General features: G+C 38.9%; 2 protein-coding genes across 7 annotated transcripts in view; both read right to left on the bottom strand.

Moving 5' to 3' along the window:
- gpr153 (G protein-coupled receptor 153) overlaps positions 1-14,839 on the bottom strand; it is a 33,858-nt gene extending 19,019 nt beyond the window's left edge. Inside the window, exon 1 of one of the 2 annotated variants that reach the window (XM_085145145.1) lies at positions 14,704-14,839. The gene's annotated coding sequence lies outside the window, so the exon portion shown is untranslated. Of the gene's footprint in view, positions 1-14,550; positions 14,660-14,703 lie in introns of those variants that run through there. The other variant, XM_085145146.1, reaches the window with a different exon arrangement.
- The window catches only part of acot7 (acyl-CoA thioesterase 7), a 76,755-nt gene continuing 63,964 nt past the window's right edge, over positions 9,727-22,517 (bottom strand). For 4 of the 5 annotated variants that reach the window (XM_085145150.1, XM_085145151.1, XM_085145148.1 and 1 more), the window contains one exon: positions 20,924-21,078. In XM_085145150.1, the coding sequence (XP_085001276.1) occupies positions 20,980-21,078 (99 nt within the window). In that variant the 3' untranslated portion in view covers positions 20,924-20,979. Of the gene's footprint in view, positions 21,079-22,517 lie in introns of all 5 variants that reach the window. The other variant, XM_085145147.1, reaches the window with a different exon arrangement.

Genomic DNA, 22,517 nt, shown 5'->3' with positions numbered 1-22,517 from the left:
TCACTGCCTACCTGCATCCAACGATCAATAAAAGACTAGAAAATGATTACCAGGCATGCAGGTATCTCTTTATTGAGGTTGAGGTTGAGGTGACATTGTCATATTTTGTGTCAATCATAAATTCAGCCTTTAGTGCTTATATTTCTATACATAATTGTGCTACACAAGAAGAAGAACTCAAGGGGACATGACAACCGATGGAGCTGCATATTTGGCAAAGATTTTTAAGCCAGACATGCTTCCTGATGCAACCCTCCACACTTTATCCACACTTGGGAGAGCTGTAAACTACCTAGGAGCACACTAACTTACAAACACCCGAGGTTGGGAATAACTAATGTGCTATACCAAATATATTTAAAAGGACATTTGTGACTGCATTAGATAATTTTGTAAATGTAAAATGTATAAGACATTTTACTGGTTGCTAACAACTAGCTAGGTAACATTAGCATGTATGGAATTTGTTAAACAAAATCACAATCTCTATCCAACCTTAACCAACGTGTTTAGTTATCTAAACTATGCACATTACAGTCTCACATTTGCATTAACTCCAAAATAGCTCAGAAATGCAATGCTTATTAAAGTGACTCAGGCAGCAAACACGCCATCTAAGTCTGTAACTGGATAAAAATGTTGCATAACATGTAATTTCTACTGTATAAGTTTGATAAATCACCACAAGCCAGTTGTGTTTTTAACGCATTCTGAAATAACTTGCATTGCATGAGTCATATTTGAGCTCTTGAAATGATCACATCATATAGATGACTCAGCTCCCCTTTTTGTGAGTCGGAAGTCAAAATGTATCCTTCAGTTTTTAATGGTTTGACTCATTACTGATAAGAAGCACAATTAACAGTCTTGATTTAAAAAGTCACAGCTGATGAACAGCTGACAGTTTAACATGATGAGTTTAAAAGACTTCATTATACCCTGCTTTTATTTGTCAAATAATCAATTTATGATTATATCATCTTGTGTTTGTCATAATTTTGTACATATCGGTTTAGTATGAGAGAGAACAATTGTACAAAGAAAAAAAACCCAATTTCAGTCACAGTTAAAGAACTGACTTTTCTGAGTCACAGACATACAAACAACTAAAAGTGTGTTCCATAATAAAGATAACTTGTGTTTCACCTCAGGCAAAAAAAAGAATTATTATTTTTTTTAAACTATTTCTTTTTCTGTTTATCTAGTTGCATTTGTAATTTTCAAGTGTAAGATGAGAGCAGTGACCATGAACCTGGAGCCCTTCTGCTTGGATGACTCACAAGACTCAAGAGGAACAGCAGCTTTCCATTCAATACAAGAAATTGTGTTAAGCTCTAACATGTTTATACCAGGGTCTTTACAGCCAAGTCCAATTTTTTTTTTTTACCTCTGGGAGCAGCTGAAGGTCATATGGATATTATTTTAAAAAAAAAAAAACGCATAGATTATATTTTTTTATGTAAACTTGAATTCCCCTTTTGTACCATGACAATGTAAAAACCCAACTTCAAAACTGTCATTCTAACTTAAGTGAGCAAATGTTTTAGAAGAAACTGAAGTACCCCAAAATATAAAATTTAATAACAGGTATTAAAGGCAGCTGAAAATGTTAAGTACAGAAAAATTCAGATAGCAGTTTTCCTATGTAGCAAGGTAAGCCCACTGCCACAGTAATCCAACTATACAGTGTGACATGACACCTCAAATTCAGAGGTTTCACTTTAACTGCTGTATTATGGAGTGTGCATCCTCAAATGTGCTAGGGTTGTTCCACATGACATAAATTTCAAATTTGTGCTTGGTGGAATTCTTTGTCATTCTTACTAAATCTCAATTAAATTTCAATTAAGCCTGCAAATCTTCTAAAGCAGCAAATAACAAGGTTAAAAAATGATAAAAAAAAGTTCATTAAATTGCCCTTTGGCACCATGTTCATAAAATAAAAGGTAGTGTCAGTTAATTACATCTACAGGGTGGGTCATTTATATGGATACACCGTAATAAAATGGGAATGGTTGGTGATATTAAAGTCCTGTCTGTGGCACATTAGTATATGTGAGGGGGCAAACTCCTCAAGATGGGTGGTCACCATGGTGGCCATTTAGAAGTCGGCCATCTTGGATACAACTTTTGTTTTTTCAATAGGAAGAGGGCCATGTGACATATCAAACTTATTGGTAATGTCACAAGAAAAACAATTGTGTGCTTGGTTTCAACATAACTTTATTCTTTCATGAGTTATTTACAAGTTTCTGACCACTTATAAAATGTGTTCAATGTGCTGCCCATTGTGTTGGATTGTCAATGCAACCCTCTTCTCCCACTCTTCACACACTGTGTGTGTGAAAAGTGGGAGAAATGCCAGCGCAGGAGAAATGCCAGCACATGCATCCAGTATCTGTAGTTTCAGGTGGTGCACATCTCATATCTTCACACCATAGACAATTGCCTTCAGATGACCCCAAAGATAAAAGTCTAAGGGGGTCAGATCAAGAGACCTTGGGGGCCATTCAACTGGCCCACGACGACCAATCCAGTTTCCAGGAAACTGTTCATCTAGGAATGCTCGGACCTGGCACCCATAATGTGGTGGTGCACCATCTTGCTGAAAAAACTCAGGGAACGTGCCAGCTTCAGTGCATAAAGAGGGAAACACATCATCATGTAGCAATTTCAAATATCCAGTGGCCTTGAGGTTTCCATTGATGAAGAATGGACCCACTATCGTTGTACCCCATATACCACACAAACTATCACTTTTGTTGTTCCAACCGTCTTGGAGGGATCCATCCAATGTGGGTTAGTGTCAGACCAAAAGCGGTGGTTTTGTTTGTCAACTTCACCATTCACATAAAAGTTTGCCTCATCACTGAACAAAATGTTCTATGTGAACTGAGGGTCCTTTTCCAATTTTTGTTTTGCCCATTCTGCAAATTCTGTGCGCCGATCTGGGTCATCCTCGTTGAGATGCTGCAGTAGCTGGAGTTTGTAAGGGTGCCATTTGTGAGTAGCTAATATCCGTCGAAGGGATGTTCGACTAATACCACTCTCCAGTGACATGCGGCGAGTGCTACGCTGTGGGCTCTTGCTGAATGAAGCTAGGACAGACACTGATGTTTCTTCATTAGTGACAGTTTTCTTGCGTCCACATTTTGGCATATCCAACACTGAACCAGTTTCACGAAACTTAGCAAGCAGTTTGCTAACTGTAGCATGGGGGATGGGTGGTCTCGTTGGGTGTCTTGCATTGAAATCTGCTGCAATGACCCGGTTACTGCGTTCACCAGATATCAACACAATTTCGATCTGCTCCTCACGTGTTAACCTCTTCGACATGTCAATGGGTGTGAACAAAGAGAAACTTTTAAATAACTCATGAAAGAATAAAGTTACATTGGAACCAAGCACACCCTTGTTTTTCTTGTGACATTACCAATAATTTTGATGTGTCACATGACCCTCTTCCTATTGAAAAACAAAAGTTGTATCCAAGATGGCTGACTTCTAAATGGTCACCATGGTCACCACCCATCTTGAGGAGTTTGCCCCTCACATACACTGATGTGCCACAAACAGGACTTTAATATCACCAACCATTCCCATTTTATTACGGTGTATCCATATAAATGGCCCACCCTGTACAATGTGGGTAAAATGCAGTGCAATTTAAAGTACTTGAAACAATTCTCTTGACATCCTATTTAAAGGTGCTCAAAGTGCCCTACCCTGAACCTTTACTTAATACACTGATATGAAATACAAATTAAAAAAAAGAAACCAAATAATTATTAGTAAACATAATATGACTAAAGAAAATGCTATTAGTATTATTACTGCTGGTTCTACTGTTACCACGTACTGTAGTTTTACTGTAGTTCAATCTGCTATTTACAAAAGCTCGAAACCTTGGTCTCAGTGTTGGGCTTGTGTAGCACCATGTATAAGTTTGTGTATGCATGTTGTGGTTGTTAAAGGAGTATTTAGAGGTATAGCAGGAACAGCAGTGGTAGCAGTCGTAGTATTTGTAGCACTGGTTTTATCCAAATGCTTGACTGACAAGCTTCCTAACCAGAGTGAAACGATCAGCTCGATCAACCACAGTCCCTCAGGCCTCAAAGCCAAATTAGTCTCAGTGTACACAAGAGAAAATACATACACATGACGCAAAGACTCTCTCTAATACCAAGATACTTAATGATGAGTTGTTAAAATGAGTGTCTAGTTCATCATAGCACTAAAACAATAAAGATCAGAAAACATAAAAATATATCCTGTATTTTAATAATTAATTTAATTATTTTACAATCTTTTTTTCCCCATTATGCAATGCAAGGTTTTATAGCGTAATCATAATTACAGTATGACAGTAACTGTAAATGTGCCCTGGTCATGTTCTTTAATCCCTCTCTGCAGTGCCTTCTACACCTGTAGCCCATATTATGAATTTGTATCCAGATTAATATAAACAGCAGAGGAAAACACACGAGTGAGCTCTCAAAAAAATAAAAAAATAAAAAAATAAAAAACACGACCACAGGTGGTAAATATTTTCCATCTTGTTTAACTGAGTTTGAGCACCAGTGATCACTGCTGTTAACACAGGGTCTGCCTTTCTCATCCCACTGGAGTCTTGTGTTCTCTCACAGTAGAAAAATCTCTCTAGGGGTAGAAATTGCAGAGTAACCCACAATATGATATAACACTATCATGATACAATATGTTGCTCAAACCAACAACAGTTTGAGGATATACAGAATACTGTATATACACGACAGAGTTCTGAAGGTGTGCTGTTCTTTATTAAATCTTGTGTCGTCTGTAATTGTAAATACTACTTGCTTATTCAACAAGGATGAAAAACAGCAAAGGGAGCCACTGGCTGTCACATCTTCATGTACAGCCAATACCCTTTAACAGTTTTCAGGCAAATGTGAAGAATCACTTCACTGTCCCACAAAGAATCACCACCTCAGTGTGTTACACTGACACCCTCAATGTGATGTTCTTACCTAATTTCCCATCAATCTGCTATTAATGGTGGCATTAAAAACAAGTTAGCTTCAATCCTCATTGATGGGTATGGTACTTTTGAGTATCTTCCAAGTGATGTTGTTTCCAATATTGTGTTAACTGACCAACCAACCGATCCGAAATCTCACTCATTATAACCTGCATGTTTCAGCCACGATTTTACACCAGATGTCCTACCTGACACAATGCTCCCCATTTACCCGGGCTTGGGACCATCACTTGGAGTACACTGGCTTCCCTCTTGTCTCACTCAAGCAAACTGGTGAGATAACCTTTAGTGCTACAATATATACAGGTAATAAAGTAACAAAAAACAGTTAAATATGCAAACTGCTTAAATATGTTAGTATTTAGAGTTATTAGTTAGAAGACATGACTATCTAGCTTAGAAATGTTGAGTAATACACAAGATAATTAAATCTGCATCCTTATTGAGAAAATGGAGAAATATTAGCCAGACTGAATAAATGCTAATAGTGTACACATATTATGCACTATAGTGCTTGCTACCACGATATTATGTGTATATTTGAATATATATTACACATTTATTACCACAGTTTCTCTGTCAAAGACATTCGTAGAAATACTTTGTGGTGGCCTTGTGAAACTGCTGTATGAAGAACAGTGCTTTTTTTCTGCTGGATGACTAACTTATCACTTTACACATGAGTCATATTCTGGACTACTAAAAAAAAAGGACCAAACACTTTTTTTTATTCTTCATCTGAAACTATAATCAGCTGAGATACAGAGAGAAGAGGAGACAAGGTTGCCCAGACACATTTTGGCAGACATTAAGAAAGATTTATCTGTTAAAACAAAGGCCAGAATAGATGACAGTGTGTCTAAATGAGATCAGACGAATAATTGCATCGAAAAATGTTCCAAGGAACATGATGATTTTCAAGGATGCATCTAACCATGCTCATCAGCACAATGTCAGTGTGTGTGCGGTGCAAACTGAGAGCTGCAATGCATGTGTGATGCTGACCCATATCTCTTAGCTTCACATAAACCAGGGAGTGGGCCACTTTTAAAAGCTCCCTGCTGACAGGTGTGATGCATGGGGTCCTACTGCCAGACCAGCCATTCATCCCTGGAGCTGTGAGAGAGGAAAACATTTTGCTCTGTTAGACAGTACTGCTCTACCCAGTGCACTGCAACCCTCACCATTTAATATTACATCAATGACGCTTACAGATTACAGCTCCTTTACTTTGAAATTAAAGTCAGCAGGAATGCTTTTCCTGCAGTAGGCTATGCAGCATCATACACAACAAACTGCGATGTATTGTGCATTCAGAAAACTTTCTATTAGAACCAGCATGAACGTTTTGGGGGGAAATTTGAGTTACAGCAGCTTCTCTGTTGTATTGGACCACATGGGCCAGCCTTTGCTCCCCATATGCATCAATGAGCCTTGGCCTTTCATGATCATGTCACTGGTTCACCACTGTTCCTTCCATGGACCACTTTTGATAGATACTGACCACTGCAGACTGGAAACACCACAAATGAGCAGCAGTTTTGGAGATGCTCTGTCCCAGTCAACACAATCTGACCCTTGTAAAACTCACTAAAAACTTGTCCAACACATCAACTTATAACATACTGTATCACTTGATTGTATGTTTAGGTGCCATGATGAAGAGATAATCAGTGTTTTTCACTTTACTTGTCAGTCGTCATAATGTTATGCTTCATAAAGGCACATTAATTTCCATTAATGCATTTATGCATTATAAATGAATAAACCTACCTAAATTATGGTAGATAACTATCTACACTACTCTCATATCATTCCAAAATATGATTTATTTATACTGTAGGTGTCACTATTTAGTATTGAATGCATTTATTATTAAATATGTTTGCAATTCAACCTGGAGAAATATAATTTAAGAATATATTAACAACTGATAAGACACAAGAAAACAAAGCTTTTAGGCAGGTTGTCTTGGTTTATGTCAAATGCAATCTCCACAAGGTAACAAATTGGAAACGTGACTCCAAGACCTCATAACCGAGGGAGAGGGTAAGAGTATCATTAGGCTATTAAATATAAGAAGCAACATAGCAAAATTGGGTAGCACTGGTAAAGGAAGATCCATATCCCAGTAACAGAATGTACATGGCCATTCTAATCACCAAGCTGAATTCACTATGACATATGGATAAGCTCTTCTATTTTGGCACAACTGGAAACTGATGTTTTAGAAATGGCTCACACAATGCAAAGCACACATTCATGAAGTCATGAACGGCTGTGGACGACATCCAAAAAGAAAATGACTGCTCACAAATATACATGATTAAACTTTGCCAAAAAAAAAAGAGAACATGTGAATGAGTATTCAAACCACATTTTGGTCAAATGAAACCAAAATCAATGTGCTTACATGCAAATCAGCATGTTTGCCATGGACCTGAGCAAGACTGCCAGAATGACTGCAGGGTAACAACCATAAAACATGGAAGTGGAAATTTGCTGGACTTCATGAATACAAAAATATTTGAGGAAATAACTTTTTATATTTGTGTTGCTGAATACTAAAAAAAAAAAAAAGAGAGTAATGTTGGAAAGAGAGTAATGTTGCAAAATTACCCCCATCCCCAATTACATTTTTTCCCCAAAGAGTAATTTTACCAGAAAAAACTTTGAGCTGCCCAATCTTATAAATATGTACATCAGCTGTTGAGGAACCAGGACACACTGATGAGAAGTGGGCTACTGGAACAAGAAGGTATAAGTGGGGAAGAGATGAGAGCAGAGTGTTGTTGGAATGCTACTATGCAAGTAACCCCAGTGGAAGAGGTTACATAAAGAGAATGTGAAACCTCTGGAATCTTCGATACCCAGCATCCACACTCATGGTGAAAAAACTAGTAGCTCAGTGTTCCAACATTCAGAAGAACAAACTGCTATCACAACTGGAGATTGATGAGGTACAACACAAATGCTATAGCAAGGGGGGGCCAGGAAGTCAGGTCATGGTGGATCATAGCGAAGCTGGAAACCTGGAACCTCCGGAGCTGGTTACCAAAATTAAGTGAAGTACCCTCTGAAGGTCTACTAGAAGTCATCTGCTCCATGGAGAAGAAGACAAGACGCCAACATCAAGGTAGCATGGAGGGAAGTTAGCCAACTATTGGAGCTGGAGAAAGATGCAGATGCTAAGAAGTACAGCAAGGTGTCCATGCCTGAGGCCTTGGAAACTTCAAAACAAAGACTCACAGCCTTGGCCAGCCACTTGAAGAGCCAGAGAGATAGAAGGCAGAATAAAACAGCTGTACTCTACTGAATCATCCAAGGTGTGCTCTTGGTAGCAGGGAAACAACATAAGAACAGTACCACCAAGGCTGTAGATGAGAAGTACTGGAAGGGAGAAGGACGCAGCCATAACGGCAAAGCTCAGTGACTAGTGGATCTAAGAGCAGACCACAACAACCTCTCTGAACAGGGATCAGTAACCATCACAGTGGCAGACATCCAAGAACAGGTCTGCAGCATAAAGAATTGGACCGTACCAGACCCTGAAGTTGACTGTACTCCATGAGCATCTGTCAGTACAAATGAACCAGCTGCTAATCAACAAGAAACACCTGGAAAGGCCAACTGAATGCCGAACAGTCCTACTTCCAAAGGATCTTCAGAACGGACTGGTCCCAACTACCAGCTATTAACCTTCCTCAGTACCACATAGAAGCCCTTGTCAGGCCTCATAGTGGCTAAGATGAACAAGCACATGGCAACAACAAATACATGAGTGGGACACAGAAAGGAATCAACAGGAATACCAGAGGTGCAAAACATCAGCTACTGGTGGACAGAATTGTTGCTCGAGATTGCAAGACCAGCCTCACCAACCTAAGCATGACCTGGATTGATAAAAGAAAGCCCGTGACTCAATACTCCACACATGGATCGTGGAATATCTAGAGCTATACAGGATTAACAGGACTCTAAAACACTCATAGGACCCTCACCATCAAGTGTGGGATTTACCAGGGAGACGCTCTGCCCCAGAACCCCCTAAGTTAAATCACTGACAAGACTGGCTATGGATACCGACTATGAAATGGAGCAACTGTCAACCATCTCCTCTCCACATGGTTGACATTGACATCTGCAGAGGGTCACGTAAGTCCTAAAGAATCAACTGAACAATAAAACCAAGATCGTGGTAATCAACACCTACGCTTTGCCGGTGGTCATGTACTCTGCTGGGATATATGCTGGCCAAAGGAGGAAGCCACCAAAATCAAGACAAGGAAGCTCCTGACTATGCATGAAGGGTTTTACCCCAAATCCAGCACACTGAGACTGTCTTGAGACTGCAAGATGCTAGCAGACAGGGCATGCATGGAATGCCAAAACCAAGTGGCTGGCATAGTATACAGGCACATCTGTGCCGAGTTTGGAATGGAAGTCCCTCGGTCAAAATGGGACACACCCCATAGGGTGGGTGAAAATGACTGAGCTAAGATCCTGAGGGACCTCCAAATACAGACAGACAAACTGATGAGGGGTAACCACGCGGATATAGTAGTGGTGATGTAGCTTTGTCTTTCTTTACATGCTGCATAGCAACTTCATTATTAATATCTAAAAATATAATTTTATTTTGTGTGTGTATATATATATATATATATATATATATATATATATATATATATATATATATATATATAAAATTTGCTTTTAATTGACTATACTACTTTAGATATATGGAAGTAATTAAGACTTGAGTAGGTAGATAGATAAAAATCAGGGGGATTTTTATCGTATTATTTTTTAGCAAAGTATAAGAACAATATGTCAAAAGACAACTTGCAGAAGCTCTCAAAGCTCCTTAGAGGAAGGCACATACAGTATGATGTTTATTAAATGTGACAAAGCTGACAGGAATTCCAATTGATGCCTAATGCCTATAAGACTGAATGGAAGTTTTATGGGGCAGCCAGAAGCGAAATTTTGAAAATCAGTGAAGGTGAGGAGAGAGTTTCTGTGTTTAGAAAGAGGCTAAAATTTGTAATCTCTCTGTACCTCTTGTTGCTAAAAGCCATTACAGGAGTACTTACTTTAACAGTGCGTTCACATCCCAACCAAAGGAGAAACCATAACTGACTGTTAGAAATGTTTTAAAGCAGCTTAAGAAATTGTTGATCTACTTTCCCTTCCCAACCATCACCATGGTTTACCAAGTATGGTTCAAAAAAGAGACAATATCCAGTGATTGGCAGTTCTCCAAGGGAAAATACCTTGTCGATGCCAGAGGTTAAAGGACGGTGGCCAGACAGCTTTGAGCTGATTGGAAGGCAACACTAAGTCAACTATTTGTTACAAGAGAGGTATGCAGAAGACTGTCTCTGAACACACAACGCGTCAAACCTTGAAACAGCTGGGCTACAGCAACAGAACAGACAAAGTGCCACTTCTATTTGCTGACAACAGGAAACTGAGCAAGGGCTCAAAAACTGGACAATAGAAAAACATGGAAAAATGTTGCCTGTGTCAGCACACCAGTGTGATAAAAGATCACGCTGGTGTGCTGTTTGATGTTCCTGAGACATTTGTGAGTATTAGTCTTAGCTGGGTGGCCAGTTTGTCACAGAGTAAGGAGCTGAATTTTCCATTACAAATACAACCCTTGAGGCTTTCTTCCTGTTTATGTTAAGCTACCTCCAGCTATGACTGGAGCACGATCACTGGGCACCATATGGCAGCAGAACTAGTGTTTTTCTTGAAAACAGGCATCTATGGCAGTTTAAGCTAATCAAGTAATTAAAGCCATGCATCACATTATCAGTTTTAAACTTGTATAAGCAAACTTAAGCATCTAAAAAATATCATAAGAGTTAAAGATTATCATCAATATCAATAATGATGGCATCAACTACCATATAACGGAGCATGGGAAGGTGGCCAATGTGTTCCTGTAACATTCGCATGGTAGGTTCGTTGAATCAGTGATTAAGGCTGCTTGCAGTGGTGTAATGATGTGGAAGATATTTTCTTCGTAAACTTTGGGCACTGGTATCAACTTAGTATTGTTTTAGTGTGACAACCTATCTGAGTATTGTTCCTGATCGCTTTATGATCACAGTGAACCAAACTTCTAATGACTGCATTAAACAAGACAGCATGCCATGTTACTAAGTTCAAATCAAATCAACCTGGTTTCTTGAACATGACAAGAACAACATTCACTTTACTAAAATGGCCTCCACAGTCACCAGCAGACCAGTCAAACCCAGTACTAGCAAAGTGTACCTAATAAAGTGTTTTCTGAGTGTATAGCTTTCTCACCACAAGCAAAACCCTTTGACCACAGTAACCAGCTGTTTTCAACATGGCACCCATTAGCTAACAACACCTGACAAGCCATTATGTCTTTATGAGATAAGCACTATCACGTTAGGCACCAGACTGAATGTCTTTCTTTACATGCTGCATAACAACTTCATTATTAATATCTAATATATATATATGAAAGACATACATCATAAATTGAAATATACATTTAAAAAAATATGTTTTTAAAAGACTATACTCATTTAGATATATGGAAGTAATTAAGACTTGAGTCTCATTCTAAATATATCACATTTTTTAAAGGCTGAAGCAGGTATATCATACAACATTTATATTCCAAATTGATATGATGTGATGATTAAGGGTAAAAACACTGGAAAAATAAGAATTACTTAGATCAATTTCCCCAGAGCTTTGGTACTAATGTATGCCACCATTTTGCTTCAGTCTTTTGGGGTTACATGTGAATTATACCTCTACATCAGAGCTATGTTGTAACTTACGCAATAACCACAACCCCATTTAAACCCTATGCCACAACCTTCTATGTAACCTTATGTGCACCTCCAAAAAAAATTGAACTATATGTCTGTTCAACGCAAACCAGAACAATTTATATGTGTAGAAGGTTGCGGTGTAGGGATAAAAAGATTTTCAAGTTGATACATAAATTAGAACATTGATTCCATGTGGAACTCAGAATCAAGATTTACACCCATTTACACAAACGCTCTCACACATATGAAACTTGGTGTTCGAGTCTTAACTAAGGATACTACAGGTCTATATAACTCTTGAGTCACAGCTTCCCTAGTATGTATGAAAAACAGTTTGAAGCCAAATATCTGTATAAAATCCTGTAGTCAGCAACACTCCATAGTGTCAGTCTGAAGATACTTACAGGCAAAACTACAGACAAGAAATATGCAAGTACATATACTCAAGCACTGAAACAACGATGATAACATGTTCTAAGCACATACCCCTTCCACTTAATCACAGCATTTCACTAATGCACAGCAGGGTGGCAGAGCTAGTTGGCAGCCGGCTCTCTAACCAGATTCTAGCCACTGTGCCAGCCCTCTTCGCATGAAGTCTCTAAACCAAGCCAGTGAAAGGCTGCCAGCTCCAGTCAGCAGAAAATAGGAAGGCCCAGAGGTGCTTTGTGCCCTTGACCTTTGATCCTCCTGCCAAGGTAAGCTAAGATCATGTATCTATTAAAAAAAAAAAAAAAAATCAATAAAAGTGAACTAATCAATAGAATAAGACCACTGTGGTTTTTGGTTGCATTGTGTGCGGTGGGTATGAACAAAGAAATCATTACTTTTATTTATATTCAGTTTTATTTATTTGGATTCAGTGAATAAAACTGATTTAAGAGGATTAAGCCAGTTGAGACCACTTTGCTTGCATTTAGAAAATGGACAAATCAAGGACAGAATAGAAGATGTGCCATTTTCTCTAGCTTATGACCATCTATTCAAGTCAAGCTTGACACTATATTCTTCAAAACGACATGCGGTCAATACAAAAAGTAAGCTTCCCAGACTGAAACAGCACACCAGTGTGATAAAAGATTACTCCGGTGTGCTGTTTGATGTTCCTGAGACATTTGTGAGTACTGGTCTTAGCTGGGTGGCCAGCTTGTCACAGAGTAAGGAGCTGAATTTTCCATTACAAATGCAACCCTTGAGGCTTTCTTCCAGTTTATGTTAAGCTACCTCCAGCTATGACTGGAGCAGGATCACTGGGCACCATATGGTAGCAGAACTAGTGTTTTTCTTAAAAACAGGCATCTATGGCAGTTTAAGTGAATCAGGTGGTAGATTAAAGCTACGCAATACACTTGTATAAGCAAAATTAAGCAGCAAGAAAAGCTCATTACTGTTACACGCTATCGTCATTGCCATTAATCACGACGTTCCATTACCATATAATGGTGTGGGGAAAGGCGGTCAACGTGTTGTGGGCGAGTAAAAAATAGAATAGTGTGAACACGGGCTAGCACGGTCACAAAATGACAGAGCCGAACGTGTGACAAACAAAATGTCACACATGCCCTGCGAAACACTGAGATCTGTTGTGAGGTTTTGTGGTGTAGAAGTAACTGTCACATGCAGGCTACAGCAGTTTCTCTGGGCAGTAAAAGTGATCATTGGCTTGCATGGCCACTTTCTGACCTTTGACAGCATGCAATAGCTCCTCGGTTAATAATTATCTCCTTTGGATAGTGTATTAAAATAGCATTTGAAAGAATGTCATCAGATTCCTGCCAGTTCTCTCTCGATATCAGGGGCTGTAGAGCAAACCTACACTGGTAATGCTGTTGTATATTTAATATATATTGGACTGCACATGTTTAAAGTATAGGGCCACTTTTGTTCAAAGTTATGGCTCTGGTAAGAATCTTATGAAAAAGAACAAAAAATGTAGGGGTTTTTTGTCTTAAAGCTTAATTATATAAAGTGTTGAATAAATGACTTGGGAGGAAAACAACGCTATAAATCAGGTTTACTGATTAATTGCTTTTACTTAGTTAAGCCATTGTGTCACAACACTATGTCTCACAAACACAAAAAACAATATATATATATTATTTAGGCTTATTTTTTTAGATTTGGAAACCAGTGTATATATACTGTACAGTTATATACAGCTTTTGTTTAAACAAAATGTCTGTAAAAGCACACGAAATGCATGAGATTTCACAAACTAAAACAAAGAGCAGACATGCAGAGCACAGCTTAAATTATGTTAATTTCGCACAGAACATTTTAAAAATTGCCTAAGGAAGTTTACATGCTCTCTGCAGGCGTGTGAAAACCAGTGTTCAGTATTGTTTAAGTTCAACCTTGTGCCTGCACAAGTACTGTATCTAGGTTACTGTCCCTTTTACTGATGCGTTTCTTGTCAATCAGCGCCAATGTGCACTAATTACCACACTTACATCACATAGATTTACTGTAGGCCTAAAAGCTGCTCGCTCTGTTAAGTTAGTGTGCTGCTGTATAATAGTTGACAGTAGCCATCGTAATAATTGTCATTCCATCTTTCAATTAGGTCACTTCTCCATCCGCATTTGTCTATCAAGCGTTTTAATACCAATAAAATCCTCGATCTATAGGTCAGTTCTGTACTGCGGGTCCACAGGAATGTCACGTTTCGATTCATAAATCCAGAAATACACTTTTTAGTATCACCTGTTCCTGCTGCAGGACACCACCTGTTTGGATGGAGCTCTGTTGTTCTCCTTGTTTTTTGTTTTGTTTTTTGTTTTGTTTGTTTTTGTACACCTACGCTAATCACCGGCGAGTCTGACGTAATTATAACCAGCTGTGCGGGTCTTGGCTTACCTTTCACGAAATGTTGAGGCTCCTGACTGCTCGTTGTTTCCGGGGGATGAAGACTCTGTCGGTCATGGCTTCAGGTCCGTTGAAGTGGCTTCCAAAGCATTCCCATCCCTGAACTGAACAGCGTCGGGAGTATCAACAGCATCAGGTTAGAGGAATGACCTGCGAAATGAAGGATGAGAACCCGAAACGGCACATCACCACAGCTGCACTCCTCTTTTATCTTATTGCCCTCTTTTGTCTCGCTGACTGTGGAGGGGGGGAGATAAATTATCGAGTAGTTTGGCAAAATATGTCACTTTCTTTTCCACGAAGCGGGCGGTCGAGCGATAGCACGAGAACTAAAATAAAACGGTTTATTTTAGCTAAAAGGCAAAATTCTTCTTCTGTTTTCCAACACTGACGAGGCGAGCGACGGATGAGGCATGACTGCTGCGCGCTCCCGACAGCGTTGGCTCGTTCTCGTGCAGACGCTCCGTGGTCGTGGGAGTGAACCGCAATAAGAAATAATTCATGGAAAAATAGGTCGGTATTTTAGCAGAGCAGAGCTGCTGTTGCGTGCTGAACATTTTCTTTGATTTTTTTTACAGGCCCTGCAACCTCTGAAAGAACATCAAGAGCTTACTTTCATCAAAGGTCTCATTTGAATGAGTTAAAATAAAGATCTGATGCAGTGCAAACAGAAAGGGCATTGTTTTAATAGCTTACTACAGTTGAGTGTGAAAACATGCACGAAATCTAATAAATGTCGTCATTCTTAAGACTTTTCTGATGGATCTTCTGTTATTTATATCTCGCTGATGCTCTTTTTTTTCCTTCATGCCATTCATGCTCCTTTTTAAATGGGTCTTTTAATTGACATTATACGACTTGTTACGTAAGCCTCCTTCCTTGGATGATTCTGTAAGAGCGGCTTTCCTCCCGCAGGGTGAAGATTGTACCCAGTGAGAAAACTGATAGGCCCTACATGAGAGAAGAGACACAGAGGTCCCTGTTTCCCTGGTTTTTGCCACTATAAAGATTATTTTTCATTTATTCACCGGATGGTCTGAACAGCAGTGCACAGCTTCCCATTCATTAAAACAGATACACAAAACCACACCTGGGAGCTGCCCGTGCAGGGCACAGCCAGACTGTTCAGTGATGAAGTACGTTTTAAAAAAAGCTTCTCCAGACACTGAGTAAGGATTTCTTCACAGCTAATCCAGTCACCACTTAGAGCACCTATATGTATATGGCTCACAATTTAGTCACATTTTAAACTGGTAGTTTATTGTTAAAAGGTAGTCATGTTGTATTTGAAGTATTTATTTTGGACCAGCTTTATTTTTCTTAGTCTTGCCTTTGCACAGGCATATACTCCATCAAATAGTTAACATTTCTCAGATTTATTATCCAGACTGTGTTGTTTCTGTTGCACTATAATCTGCTAAATTAAAATGCAATCCTTGCAGCTGTAGTGGGGGTTTTTTTTCACCAACTGAGAATTTCATAAAATTCCCATAAAAGAGCATAAATAATAATATATTTTATATATATTTATATTTATTTGGATTTGGGACAGATAAAGTATTATCTTTGCTACTATATCAATACAAGTCAATATATAGGTCCTCATGTTGTACTTCTGTTTGACAAGTATGTCTATACAAGCAAATCATAAGAGCAAGTAATCAAAAACAGTGATTTATCATGCAGAAAAAGCTTGGCCTGCCTTGCTTCCTGCGCTGCTGCATAATATAATGCTCACTGAGGCATTGGAAAATTAAAACATTTCATTTTAGAAGAGCAGTAGCTAAGCTTGCCAAAATTGTAATTTTACACAGCTTAGCTGTATAATTAGTTTTTGCTACAATTTCTTTCACTAGTTTCAGTGCTACTGTTGCAGATCATGGTTGCTGTGTAAAGCACCAGGTTTTAGGAGACTGTGATCCAGAAAATCATCACAAAATAATTCTATTTTACTGGGAAAAACTGGAGATTTCATATAAAGCCTGCCTGGCTGACTGAGCACCCATGTTGCTCACCCTGTTGGATTTTACTAACTGTTTCTAGAGATGTGGCTGAATTCTTGACTTCAACTGGAGGTAATTTAAGCAGCCTATTCCAAGTTGATTAAAAATGACTATTCGTTTTTAAATTGGAATAGGCAACAACCATTTGCTATTCCAAGCAAAGGGAATTTCACCATTTCACATTGAACCTGTGAATATAAAAACTGCTTTGACTGCATTTCTTGACCAGGTAAAAGAAAGAAAGAAATAGCAAAAGTTACAGCTAAATCGGTTCACTTACAGCTCATAAAACATTTGCACACAGTGCGTGGATAAAGAGTAAAGAACTATAACTGTGTAAACACTACATTGTGTACATGTTTTATTTTGTAAAGGTTTGGTAAGGGAATGATTCTACATTCACTGAGTCTCCTTGTCTGTGTTAGGTTTTCTCAAAACTTCAAACAGCAGTAGCAGAAGAAAAGGCACATTTGATAAAAAACACCCGGAGAAGATTTCAAACATGATAAAAGAAGAGAAGCTGATTGTGTTATGATTCATGGGAGAGAAGAGCTGAATAGATACATCACAGACAAATCTAACTACAAGTGAGCTTAATGAAAGCTGATACAAACTTCCAAGATCATTCTAATCCTTTTTGAAAAACAGAAGAAGTACAAGGAGGTCAAACAGAAGGTAAACAGATGAGCAAAGAGGCTAAACTATGTGCATAATGTTTTGACTGGACACAGGTGACATTAGCGAGAGCACGACACACAGTCACATGAAGAAAAGGAAGCAAAAACAGATAATCAGTATGTGGCTCTCGGTGGTTTTTGCCTAAAAAGACTGGGAATTCTAAAATATTATGGCTTCTACTTGGAGCGCAGGTGCTGCATCTTTAATATGAAACATTAAAGAAAAAAAAGTGGACCTCACTAATGTCTAAACTGGTTTCAATCCTGCCTAGAAACAGGGGGAAGCAAGTCTTGATAATAAGACAGGCAGTAACTGAAACAAAAAGACAGGGAACAGAGGAAACTACAGGAAAGCACACAAGTCACTTGAAAATAACATTAGAAACAAATAAGGGATACAATAGAGACCACGATATGTGTGCCTGTGCGTGCATACGTGCAACCAATATGCATGTGTGTGTGCAAAAACACAGAGAACAAAGAAGAGGAAATGAACAAAATGAGATGGCATGTGCAAAGTAAATGGCACAATTGGATTAACAAATGTGTCCAAAGCATAATTTTAGAGAAGAACAGTGTTACATTTGAACAGTGTGGCTCTGCTGGAGCACACCCAAATCTACCTTTACTTCACAGAGTCTTTGGTATGTTCATTATTAACTTGTCAGGGTAAAATGAGTCAGGACTGATTCAGTGGGTGCATGAATTAGCAACCCATTTACAACACTACAATGGGCATCAATTAATGCTAGGCTGTTGGCTTGTGGAAAACAAGTCCAGCTTAGTTTGAATAATTTGTGATTTGATTTGTGTAACAAAATCTGGAATTTGTTATTTTGTGTTGGTCATGAAGATGCATGCAGGTGTAACCTGTTACTGATGTTGTTTTAGACTCAAGTAAACCCATTATCAGTACTGGACATGGCAAGGGAGCTTGAGTTTGTGTGATGCTAGGTGACCTGGAAGTAAAAAGTAACAGAAGGCATTCCCGCCCACTGGCTTCAGTGTCACTGGGCTGCCCCAACTACCACCATCAGCTCCAAGATATGTAGGCACAGGGACAGCATCTTTTTAATACTTAATGCTGTTTTCAATGTCCTATCAATATGCTCTCTGAATTTTTCCAGGGTGGCCACCACTCTGTGCATCAAAGTTTGTGTTCCTTACACTCAAAGTTAGCCAAATTTAGTTGCACCCCAAAAGGTCCACTGTGGCTGTAAAAACAAAAAGGGAGGTTCCAAGCCAGACAAAGCATGATCCATCACCTACTCCTCCGCGAGGAAAGCCCTGCTGGCTCCAAGCCCAGATTACACAGGATGGTTGAATGTGATGCTCATAACTCAGTTATTTGAAAATGTTCCAAGGAAGAGTTTTTTTCAGATATTTTGCTGTTAAAGTCTTTTGTTCTTACACATCAGCAGCTTTTGCCAACAAACTTAGCAGAAACATTGTCTCATGCAAATATTGACAGACATATTTACAAGCGTGACCATGAAGTGCAAACAGCACATTGTTCAGGTTACTGAGTTTTGTCTCACGTGTGAAATCAAGGCCTCGCTGCAAGAAAATGACTGACGAGAGATTCTTGAGCTGTGAGCACAACGAGCAGAAAATGCAAAGGCCACTCAGGAATAAAAGCCAAGTCTTCTGAGCACCACCTCGCTTTATCATTTATCCTTTGCTCAAAGTACTTAATGGTTCTTGTGCCGCACCAGAGGATCATTCATCTAAGTAGCCTCTGCACGGGTATACAGCGTTGAGAGCACTGCTGTGCTTTCATTTATATATGACATGCAAATATGTTATCAGATTTTGTCTTTCATTCGAATTTTTCTGTTATTCTCAGTGAGAAAACAAGTTTGGTATATAGCCTCATTCAGTATCACTGTTTTTAACCTATTAAATATATACTGTAGGTTTATGTCAGTTGGACACATAATTTATCTTCATTAAAAGCACACTGTTGCTGTTGCTGCTAGCTGAAAGAGAAACATCTATTTTAGATAATGACATTGTCATGATACTGTACGTATGGCGAATGCTTTTCAATGAGTTCATATTTCTCAGAAGTCTCGTCTTACCATATGACATGCATACTGTCTCACTGTATCGTCTTCTCCCTTCCTGTGCTCGCCTCCTCTCACAAGACGCTTCTGCATAACTAGGGTTAAAAATAGATATAGCCCCCAGTGCAGCTTGGGCCTAACTTTATTTTCATGGGGGAAATGAAAAGCACACATACTCTGCTGGCTGGAGGGACAGAGGAAAAAAATAACAATAACCTTCATGATCCAATGACAAATCATTTTCTGTCCATGTCAGAAAGGCAGTATGAGGAGGAATCAAGGTCCAAAGAAAAGAAAATTTACAAATGTTCAGACTTTTGTCACTGTCTGAGCTTCCACATTGGACTTTAATAATCTTCAGTTTCACTTTGGTTTTGATCCGAAATTAGTCCCTGTCGTCCAGTGCGCAGCCCTACCTACACCTCTTGATGAATCTGATTCTGGCCTAAAATGAAATAAAATGCAAAATAAATAAAAAAAAGAAATGTAATACCATGGTATTTATGGCTGGTTAATGATCACAGTGTTCAGTCTGTGATCATTAACTATATAGCTATATGGCTATATGGCCATATAGCAATGGCCATGGTAATATTGATTTCTCACTGGCCCAATTTATCTTTCTGATTTTACCTTGTGCACACACGCACTTACAAAGGACAAATGGAAAGACACTAATAGAGGCATTTTTTTTTTATCCACTTCAGTTTGTTTATCAGACAATGATGAATCCTCAAATGTCATCTGGAGACAAAGAGAACAATATGGGTACAAGAGGGTACAAGGGAGACAGACAGGTAAATAAAGAGAAACTCAGGAGCAAGAAAGCAACATTATGGGAGAATGGAATTGGATGAGAAGAGGTCGTAATGAGGAGAGGGAAAAGAGAGTGTGGTAAGGCATAGTGTGATAGACAGGCAAAGCAGGGTGAGAGCAGAGAGGAAGTGGGAGGGGGTGATGTGGGAGAGATGCAAGTTGAGTCAAAACCCCCAAGCTCCCCTGATTTCTCTGTGAAAGACACAGTGCTGAAAAGATGGATAGCGTGTGCCCTCTGTGCCAAGGCATGCCCAAGACAATGACATCACCATCATCAAACTAGCAAGGACACAAGGCGAGAGCCCCAGACTAGCACTTGGATCTTTTATTCATTATTACTCACTCGCTTATTCATCAGTTTCCTTGTGCTCAGATTATCACTTTAAACTGACATGATAATTAAGTCTTCAGATCTTCCACAATCAAAATAGTACTCTTCTACACAGAGACAGGAGACAGTGATCGAAAAAAAAAAACAGTCTTCATACGTCATTAAAATTCTCTCCAAAATATATTATGTACTCTTACATACATATACAGTATATGTGGATACTTTGGTGTAGCACAGGAAAAAAAATCACAGGTTCAAGTTCAAGAGAAAGCAATAATCATAAAGCAGAAAATGTTTACTTTGTTTTCTTCATACTACATATTGTGTGGGGTTATTGTATTGTTGCTGCAGGTGTTAAATTCTGAGTGGCAGCGTCACTGCCCGCGCGTCTTATCTGACAGCCTTTTTTCTTTATTTTGGAGGTAACGTGCTTTCCCCTCGTCAAAACGTCTCTGCTCATCCTCGCCTTCAACCTAGAGGAAAAGAAAACAGACAAAAATATTTGTTTCCAGACACATTTATCATCTACACACTGGAATGTTTCCCCTCTAATTATTATATTAACCGTGGGCATGAAGCTCTGATCTAATTGACTTGACAGTGCTGCTGAAATTGCCATTCATCTTCTAGGTGAAATATAGAACAAATGCGTCTGACTCTAGGCTTGTAAGGACCCAGCATGATATACAAAATATATGAAGAAGACTACATATAAGTGAAGTTGAGTGAAACCACATGTGACATATGCAGGACATTGCCACATATGAAATTTCTGCATTTTAAAGGTGTGTGAATGCGTTTATCGCCAGCAACACATTTTATATTAATGCAACACTAATAGCAAGACTGGAGAATGGTGATGAGTCAGCTGATCAGGTTCATGAATCCATTTTCTGGTCATAGTAACAACATCTACTCACAAGGTTATACACAACCTGATAATTAAGCAAATAATGCAGTAGAAGTACATAAAGGGCAATTCCTGTAATTTGTGGTGAGTGTTAGCCTCTCAACTCATGTCATCATCTCATCAAACCTTCTCTTGACCAACCTTGACCGCACATTTCCATGATAGTGTGTTCTATGCACAGTACCAGTGCAGTATTATTGATGCTGCAGGCCTCTGGAAACACTCTATAGATTTACAGCTGTTATGAATCATTTTTACTGTTTAATTCTGTGCAGTTGTTTGTTTTGAAGCTAAATGTGGCTGCTGATTTATAGGAGTAAGCACTCAATATTCTGTACAGTTTAATTTGACTGTTGGCCAACCTTATGATTTGCAACAATACCACCACCAGTGACCATGTCACACTTTCTTTGAAGGTGCTGACTGATTTCTCCTTTCCTTATCTTCAAAGCGCTGTAACAAAGCAGGGTACGTGAACATGTTTGTATTTCATATATAAAGCGTACTGTTAGAGCTAATGACATGTTCTGATGGAGGCTCTTTGCTGCGTACACACCAGGTGGTTGGCAGATTCAAGAGCACCTGCCACTCACACAAACAGGGTGCAAAACTGACAGATGGCACCTTAAATTTAAGGAGAGAGCAGGGTGGTAACAAACATGACAAAACATAATGCCGGGGACAAGCCCAAGGGGGTCATTACTCAAATGTGACGAGAATATTAAAACAGTGGCGCTGAGCTACAAACACAACACCAGTGGGAATATCTTATCTGTAGAACAGGTTCAGGAGCATACAGCTGTAATATTGGTGTGTTTGTTGTATGGCAGTTATATAACAGTCAACATACTGCTCAGTCAGTTTTGCTTTTGCCATTCAACTGAAAGTAATGGATAATTCCAGTTCATTGAGTTTAAAAAGAGAGAGAGGGGGAAAGAACAAGTTTTTCAGAAAAATAATATAGACACATATAACATACAATATCTGGGCGTCATGTAATAT

This window comes from Neolamprologus multifasciatus, chromosome 20 (genome assembly GCF_963576455.1).
Source record: "Neolamprologus multifasciatus chromosome 20, fNeoMul1.2, whole genome shotgun sequence".
In the NCBI taxonomy this organism is placed as follows: Eukaryota; Metazoa; Chordata; class Actinopteri; order Cichliformes; family Cichlidae; genus Neolamprologus; species Neolamprologus multifasciatus.
Note: the sequence above shows the minus strand (reverse complement) of the source record. Positions and strands in the feature narration are given on the sequence as shown.